General features: G+C 44.9%; 2 protein-coding genes across 2 annotated transcripts; both read left to right on the forward strand.

Moving 5' to 3' along the window:
- Nucleotides 1-4,260: 4,260 nt before the first annotated feature.
- On the forward strand, nt 4,261-4,862 carry VC83_04511 (uncharacterized protein; the record flags this gene model as incomplete). Its single annotated transcript, XM_024468142.1, has 2 exons — nt 4,261-4,517; nt 4,583-4,862. 2 exons carry the CDS (start codon nt 4,261-4,263, stop codon nt 4,860-4,862), a joined length of 537 nt encoding a protein of 178 aa, XP_024324653.1.
- Nucleotides 4,863-7,613: 2,751 nt separating this feature from the next.
- On the forward strand, nt 7,614-8,785 carry VC83_04512 (uncharacterized protein; the record flags this gene model as incomplete). Its single annotated transcript, XM_024468143.1, has 2 exons — nt 7,614-7,775; nt 8,654-8,785. 2 exons carry the CDS (start codon nt 7,614-7,616, stop codon nt 8,783-8,785), a joined length of 294 nt encoding a protein of 97 aa, XP_024324640.1.
- Between the last annotated feature and the right edge of the window lie 473 nt (nt 8,786-9,258).

Here is a 9,258-nt window from a genome sequence, read left to right on the forward strand (position 1 = left end):
CAACTTCTTCAACTCCTACTTCAACTATCACCAATTACAATGTCTTCCTACCTTACTACAACTGCCTCTCCCTGAAGTCAACTTTGTCTTGGCTGAGTTTAACATCCCTGAATGTCATGTTCACCCCCGGGTAGTTGAATTCAATGACAAGGCAGATAACACCAAGAAGATGGCTACCTACACCAACAGAATGAAGGCAGCTAGCTATGACCAACAGACCATTCAAATGTTGGTTAAGGAATCCCTGGAAGGTGATACCATTTCTGAAGGAGTGAAGGGGATGAGGCAGAAGGGTGCTGTTGTTCTGTTGAGTGGTGATTGGGAGAGGAATGTGGGAAACTCGGCTTCTCCTGATGAGAAGAAGCTCCATGTCCAGCTTCTCTTCTTGAAAGAGAGAAAAGTAAGTCATTTATCTTAACTTCTTTATAATACTAATATAGAATAGGTCTCAAAATGGACCAAGCAAAGGTCACAGCAGTGTTGGAATGGCCAACACCAACCATGGTCAAAGAAGTACAAGCCTTCTTAGGCTTTGCCAACTTCTACCGGAGGTTTATTATGGGATATTCCAAGGTAGCTCAACCACTCACAGAGCTTACAAGGAAAGACCTTACATTCAAATAGACAAGCAAGGCAGAGGCTGCTTTTCAGGAACTTAAGACGAAGTTCACAGAAGCATCTATCCTAGTCACATTCGACCCTGCAAAGAGGATTGTCCTCGAAACGGTCTCCTCTGACTTCGCGATTGGAGCCTATCTAAGTCAGCCACACAAAGACAAGAAGCTTAAGCCAGTTGCATATTACTCTAGAAAACTGTCACCCGCGGAGCTCAACTACGACATCCACGACAAGGAGCTAATAGCTATTGTCATTGCTTTTGAGCAATAGCGAGTATATCTTGAGGGATCAACCTACCCTGTGCAGGTATGGACGGATCATAAGAATCTCATATACTTCACCACAACCAAGGTTCTAAACCGCAGACAAGTCCGATGGGCAGAGACACTCGCAGCCTACAACTTCATGATTACATATCGCAAGGGCTCTGAGAACGCAAGAGCCGACACTCTTAGCAGAAGGACCGACTACATCGGCCCTAAAGAAGAAAGACCTGGAGCTATATTGAAGAAGACAGACGCAGGAATGAAATACAATGAGTTGCTAGACACTATTGCCACTGTGGAGAACTCGGAGTTGGAGAAAAGACTCAAGAAAGCTTATGCAACAGACGAATGTGCAAAGCGAGTCTTAATAAAAACTGAAGGCGACTTCGCTATCGATGAACAAGGATTGATCCGATTCAAAGGATTAGTGTATGTCCCAAACAAAATGAGACGCCCGCTAGTGCAAGAACAACACTCGCTACCAGGACACGGCCATCAGGGAGTAACACGCACCTTCGAACGAATCACCCGACACTACTACTTCCCAGGTATGAGGAAGAAGGTGGGAACGGTAGTAAGAGAGTGCGACATTTGCAGCAAATCAAAATCCAATAGGTACTTGCCATATGGACAGCTGAAATCTACTCCAGTACCAACAGGAGCGTGGAAATCTATAGCTTTGGACTTCATTGTCAAGCTACCACCCTCTCGGGACCCGTTAACAGGAGTAGTATTTGATGCCATCCTGGTTATTACGGAAAGACTCACAAAATATGGAATTTTTGTGCCATATTTAGAAGCTAGCGATGCTGAAGCACTCGCATACACCTTCCTTCGAGTCATACTAGCCGATCACGGATTACCAGAAGAAATCATCTCGGACAGAGACAAGCTTTTTACATTGAAATTTTGGAAATCTTTAATGGCACTTTTGGGAACAAATCATAAGCTATCAACAGCTTTCCATCCCCAAACAGACAGTCAAACAGAAAGACTGAATCAAACCCTTGAACAATACCTACGGAGTTATGTCAACCACCAACAAGACAATTGGGTTCAGATATTACCCATCGCACAGTTCGCATATAACAGCGTGATGACTGAAGCAACAAAAGTCTCACCGTTCTTTGCCAATTACGGCTATCAGCCAGAGGCATATAGACAACCACAACCAGATGAATCAAGAGCAGAACAAGCTATGATCGCCATGGAACAACTCAAATCGTTCCATGAACAACTTGCGACAGACATCCAATTCTTAAATGAACGATCTGCCGCATATGCAAACAAGAAGCGCAGTATGGAACCTGCCTTCAAGGAGGGGGATAAAGTATATCTACTCCGGAAACACATCAAAACAAAATGACCAAGTACGAAGTTGGACTTCAAGAAATTGGGACCATTCAAAATATTGAATAAAGTCAGCTCAGTTAATTACAGACTGCAGCTACCCAAGAAGTCTAGACTACACCCGGTATTTCATGTCTTACTATTGTAACCAGCAAGAGGAAACACCCCGATTGCGACCGATACAGAACTACAACCAGAAAATGAGATCATTGAATATGAAGTCGAAGCGATCCTAGTAGGATGCAAAGAAGAGTTTTTGATCAAATGGAAAGGTTATGAACCTACGGACAATTCATGGGAAACGGTAGGAAACCTTAGCTGTCCAGAGCTGCTGGAGGCATTTCACCGTCGACACCCCAACGTTCAAAGAAGCCAGGAGACAGGACTGCGAAGAAGTCCTGGTCAGGGGCTACGCCCTCAGAGACAGTAGTGGGAGGGGTGTGCAAGAGAGTCCCTTTGGCCTCTGCCTCCCTACGCTCCTTTTCCTCCACTTCATCTAGCTCGTCCATGGTTTTTAGACCATGACGAAGCATGTCCTTAGCACGGAAACGAAACAAGCACTGTTGTTGACGAAGTCAAAGGATCTTGGCCATCGCTGCCTCCTCCTCTGCTTGCAAATGATGCTCCTCACGTTCTATCTTGTCCCAGTCGCTAATAGAAGGACCACAAGCATCACACCGTGCATTGACGCGAATACATTCACTACAGCGTTTCGAATCGTCAGAAACAACACACTTCAAGTGTTTCTTTTCGCAACGGTTACAAGAAGGCATCTCGAAGCCAGTAGCCAATATCCTTTGGGAAAGAGCAAGACGTTCTTTTATTTTGGTATGTTTGGAAGAAGACATGGTTAAAGCCTGACTGTCTATGGACAGTGGTGGGCGCCACCCTACCTAAGTAGTCAGCATACTACTTAATCACCAAGACCTAGGTACTAGGCCTATTAGGGGGAGACCTAGTGTTACGGCTAGTGCTAGTGCTATGGCTAGCGCTTACGGCTGCAACCTCACATGATGGATAACATTGGATATCATGGATATTATGTTATCCATGTTATCCACAGCGATCCACAGAATGTCATGTGATGGATAAACATTGGATATCATGGATATTATGTTATCCATGTTATCCACGGGGATCCACGGAATATCAGGTGATGGATAACATTGGATATCATGGATATTATGTTATCCATGTTATCCACGGATATCCCTTTGGCACGACGCCACTATATAAGTAGATAGTATTTCCTTAGATAGGAGCTTTGTGGTCAACTCAATATAGTATTCTGTACAATACTGTAACGTGTTACTTGGAAAGCCTTTCTGTCTAATCCCCTGCCTCCTCTGTCAAGTCAACCTTACGCAAGAAACCTCTGTGTCTTCTATCGTTTAGAAGTCAGCGTTACAATAAGGGTGCGCAAGTGGTTAACACCACCACAGCGATGGTGCGCAGGTAGCGGGTAGCGAGCGCAGTCATACGGTGGATAGGATGGGCTGGGAAAGAGGGATAGGCAGAGACTTGGATTTAGGAGGACTTAGCAGGGGCGTTATACTGGTGGCATAAACACTGCACAGCAGAAGGGGCATGTTGGAACTACGTTCCTAGATGTACGCTGCACAGTGTAGCTTGTATACTGGCTATATGTATATATAGGGCTTCGCACCCATAGTTTACTCAATCAAGTCGTCAAACTCCAATTATGTGTTCAACAGACCAGCCTGATGACTGGAGCCTAAATAAATAAACAGATGAAATAGGGACTATGACTGTGTTAAACAGGGCATGGGGGATTATAGACTTTCTGTCCATTGCCGCCATTGTCTTTGAATATGGCCTGCTGCTCGTGAAATTTGGGATTATGAAATCTCAATAACTCAAGAATGAGTTTCAAAAGCTAAGGTGCTTCACGCGCGATGACCCTCCCCGACATTCCATGCCTCACCAATCCCACTCATAGTTTTAACCTCCACTGCTTCCATCCCCCACCCTCAGATCAACCAGCTCTCCCACTGTACATCCCACCATGCCCTCATGCACCATCCTCAGAGCAACCGCTTCGAATTCAAATCAAAGGTCCACTGCTAGCTCTTCAGAAGCTCCTTCCAGGGGTATCATGGCACGTCCCGCACGACTCCCTGAATTTCCGTTGCCCGGCGGCCCTGAGCTAGCGAAGCTGGCATTTCAGAAAATATACCACCGGGATATAGGGCCTGACATCGCTGGGGACATGGTAGTGCAGGATGAATACAAAGGTTGGTTGGTAAAGGCTAGACCGATAGTGTAGGTAATTATCTTACAAGCTTCTTCTCTCCAAGAGCCTATGCTGACACTTCCTTGTACTATAGCATGATTGATTACTATGGGGTTACATTCGACCACATTGTCCCGACCGACGACACCGATCCAGAAGTCCTGCAAATTAATATTGTTGAAATCGAAGATGATGGAGGCGTATATGCAAACAAGTATAGCCCTTTTGATATCGACCCGGCGGAATATATTGGGAAGAAAGTGCTTGCTGTGCCGAAGTGCTGTCAGAAAAGGAAGGGGACGACGGATCGGCAGAGGATTAATGATGCGGTGAATGCTAGGGATGGGAGGGTTGATGATACGATTTATAAGTGATATGCTAAGAGGGATGGGAAATGAAATGTGAATGGGATGGCAGTGAAATGGGTCGGAGTTTTGGGATTAGGCAGCGAATTGCTGTTCGCTCGGTTTCTTTTCTTGGGCCTCTGGTTGGTTGCAATTCATTTATTACTCTCTAGCTAATCGTCTTCTTCATCCACCTAAAACCTCTTCAAAAACCCCCCCAGCAACGTTTCGGGCCTTCCGATGCTGTCGGCATTTTCGCGTCGGTAACTTCGAATTCACAAGGCGATGCCCCGACGAAGGGAGGCGGTTCAAGAGGAGGGGGATGTGTCGCATGCCTGATAAGTCCTGCTGTCTCTATAGGTTGGCACACAGGTCTTAGGGATGGAACACCAGTCCCTTCTAGTCTCGGCTACTACATGACCACAACTGAAATGGTCCGTGTATATGGTACAGATCTTCGAAAATGTTTATTAGATGAGGTTTCAGGAGGGATTGAAAAATGACATTCGATGTGGAATTGGAAACCTGAAGATCAGAGATGGGTTTGCAAGCAGTTCCGTAACTTGTATGTGGGGGATCGGTTGATTTTTTGAGCTTGAATGGACAGTGAGGTGGTAAAAGATGAGGCAGATCGATTGCAGAAGTCACGAAGAGGAAGAAAGAGAGAATCATCGACTCCTTACATACTCGCATCTTTGCCCAACGTCTGCACCAGCCGCTTATAGCCTTGATTCAACAGTTGCATACATAGAGCCAACTCTGCTGCCTAAATTCACCGACGAAGCTCCCATAAAATTTGACTTTGCAATATGCGACTCGTTGAATCTGGTCGCGTTGACATATTTCGTGGCTGTTAAATGCGGCACCGCATTGGTCCATGTGATGGTGGTTGCAGTCCCATATCTATGGAATCAGTCACGAAAAGATCGTCCGTCCACGAGTGTAGGTCAAGCTGCGAAGCGTTTAATGTGTATACACGAGTACAGTCAAATGCTGCTAAGACGATGTTTGGTTAGCAGATATATTCAATTGTGCGATATATTTTCTCGCACCGAATCAAAACACCATATATTGTCCGATATTCAAGATAATCGTCATTCTGCCTCCAATTATCGTATTATCCATCAACCAATGTGTGTTTCTTGACCTTCAGAATGCCTCGAAAGCAGCCTATTCTACTCGAACAACGCCATGCCCTTCGTGCCTGGGCTCAGAAACAACATCAAAAGCCAACTCAAAAGCAGTGTATCGAATGGTTCCTCCAGCAATATAACCACAAACTTAGCCAGTCGACAGTCTCTGAGTCTCTCAGCCATCACTTTGACAGCCTTGACGAAGCTCAACAATGGGTGGTATATGGAGATGGAATAAGAAGGCTTGGATGAATACAACTATTATGGGCGAATGACTTGAGGCATTCATCACATATTGGCACTCGAGAAGTTCTATTTACAATGGATAACTTTACAGCACATGCTGCTGCTCTTGAGCTTTACCCCCCTCCTTCAAATATTCATATTTGTTGGCTACCAGCTAACAGTACCAGTCAATATCAGCTTCTTGATCAAGTGTCATACTGACATTCGTTGCACTCAGTTTGCTATCAAACTCAAGAGCAAACTTAGAAATCTCCTCCTCAAACCTACAAGTCAACATACATATCTTGGCTTATCACATCAACAACAGAAGCAATACTACTCAACGATTGCTGCAAACTCTTCTACTACATCTGTTTATGCTACATACATCACGGCATATCATTTGGACACTCATTGAACAAGTTATTAAGAAAATCTCCTCCTTAAGGGGGTGGGCCAATACTACCACATGGCATATCTCTACCAACTAGAGGCCTAGGAACCTGAACGATAGCTCTAGAAGCTTCTACAACCCTCTATGATTCATTACACGTCATCGCTCCTTAGTTACCCACAAGATTGGTTAAGTTATGACATAATTTGTCTATAGGTACTCTGACCTTGGACCTCCTTTTCACTTCCTATAGGCTAGGAACCCAAGAGATGGTTCTATGGGATTCTCTTACGTTCACTACATGATTAGCAAGCTAGTTGTGGGTCGCACTTGATTTCTAATACATTTACCAAGCCTGGTTAGTCATGGAAAGTCATGGAAAATGAGAGAACTACACTCCTTTGGCATAAATAGGATTGCCCTTTCCTTAAGAAAGGGCAAGCAGGCAATACAGTAAATCGACTAGCACATACTTCTACGTCTTTTCCAAGCTTCCAAGCATTGATCTTGTTATTCTCTGTTTTTGAAAAGTCAGTGAGGTGCTAACCTCTGACTTACCCCTGAGTTCTCAGACTCAACATTTGTTGCAACTTGTCTAAACCACTTCACCACATCATACACCTGATTGCTGCGTTGTGGAATAGTCTAAGCTACAACCCTTTGGCTCTGTTTCCTAAGACAGTGTGTTGTCTTAGTAAATTCATCCCTTCCTTGGGTGGCTAGATTCTCATATCTGGTGCACCCACCATTACATCAAGGTATCATTCAATCTTTCAAAGCTTATTATCGATGACAATGGCTTGAAGCCTTTGACAACAATCAAAATCCTATGGATACAATGAATCTACACTTAGCTATTCGATGGATTGTACGAAGCTGGAACAACTTGGTTACAAACACAACAATCTACAACTGCTTTCGAAAATCAACACTTATTTCAATGCCAATCTCTCTTCCTACAACTATTACCCCTCTTGGAATCGGAGAGCTCTATGACAAGGTAATTAGAGCTGGGAACATAAAGATGTCATGGCAATATCAAACTTTCTAAACCCGGAGGAAGAGAAGGATATACAAGATGGGATGGAGGAATTGGGACCAGAAGAGGTTTTAAGTGAGGTCTTAGAGGAGCATCTAGGCCAAGGCAGTACCCAAGATGATGACGAAGAGCAGGAGCCGCTAGAGCAGCCTGTATTTACTATACAGAGTGCTCGTCAAGCTCTACAAGTTCTGATTGGGTTTGCTGAAGGTCAAGATGCTCTCAAGGCAGAGCATTTACAAGGGTTGGAGCAGTGTTCCCCAAATAGTATTCTAATAGTATTCGGGGTTTTCCCGAATACTCGCTATCTGGGAGTATTCGGCGAATACTCATACAAATCCTCGCCGAATAGTATTTGAGTATTTTGAGGCTCAACTGTAGTATATAGTAATAAAATATGATAACTGTCTACTTGCTATTATCCTCCTCCTTGTCGCCTATATCCACCTAAGAAGCTGTGGAACTTCAATCGGATGCGTCCTCGAGGAAAACGACGAGGCCTAGGAGAAGGCTCCTTCCTAGGTCTACGCAAATGTAACCTGCGAGGACTAGACTTACGAGAACTCCTGGGAGGCACCTAGTTTTAGTCAACATGACCCTGAGTATGACTGGACTCGGGGTGCAAACAAAGTTCCTAGCAGACACAGGAGCAAATGGCTACCTCGTCATTTAAGAGCCTTTCGCAATACGACTGTCGAAAGCGCTTCAGAGCCCCATACGGAAACTACCCTACTCTGTACCCATACGTGGATTTCAGCGCAAAATCCAAGGCCATGTATCAGAGTATATTCGGTTACACTTAACAGTTGTAGGATGCTGAATATATAACTGCCCCTTTGTACTCCTGGAGCTCGGAGCACAAGATGTGATAATTGGGAAGAAGCTTTTCAGCCGCTTCCGAATACTACTCGACTCTGCAAAGAGCCAGTTAGTATGGCCAAAGGAGTACCCGCCGACTCCTAGCTGGAGCAAGGAAATCACCTTGCCCTACCACTAACGCGAAACGTCCATTAAACATCCTGCATACCAGTCGGATGCGAATCGCCGGGATTTCGCAATCCACCGCGAAGACAGACGCCGCGCAGGCGGACGCTCGATGGAAATGAAAGTGATAATTTCCGACTACAAAGAGATCAACGATACGCCATCGAACCCACTATGAAACCAGGAGGTTTCTCCCCCACCGCAGAAAACCCTAGTACATAGGTTTACGCCCATGCATATCTGCGAAATCAGTGCAAATGCTTTCCACCACAAGATGATGCGAAGCGACTCCGAGTTTTTTCAGACTAGCATCTACAGTACTACACCACTGCTATTAACCGAATTCCAATTTGACGTGTAAATCACGTCACGTAACCGACCCCTCCTTGTACAACAACCATAATTATGCCACCAACTCGGAGGGCTTTGGCTCCAATTGATGGGAATCGACAGCCTGGTGGCCAAAGTACCGTACAATATACAATTGCAGTTGACTCAATACGCACCGAAGGCAAAAGCCTACAGCATGGGGAAAGTCATATACAGAAGCAGAGCAACGCCTTATACTCCGCCATGTACGCCTAAACCCAAAGGATACATACCAAGAAGTAAAGGATGCTTGTAATGTTGCTTGCTCAACATCAACTATAA

This window comes from Pseudogymnoascus destructans (genome assembly GCF_001641265.1).
Source record: "Pseudogymnoascus destructans isolate 20631-21 unplaced genomic scaffold scaffold_9, whole genome shotgun sequence".
Classification (NCBI taxonomy): Eukaryota; Fungi; Ascomycota; class Leotiomycetes; order Thelebolales; family Thelebolaceae; genus Pseudogymnoascus; species Pseudogymnoascus destructans.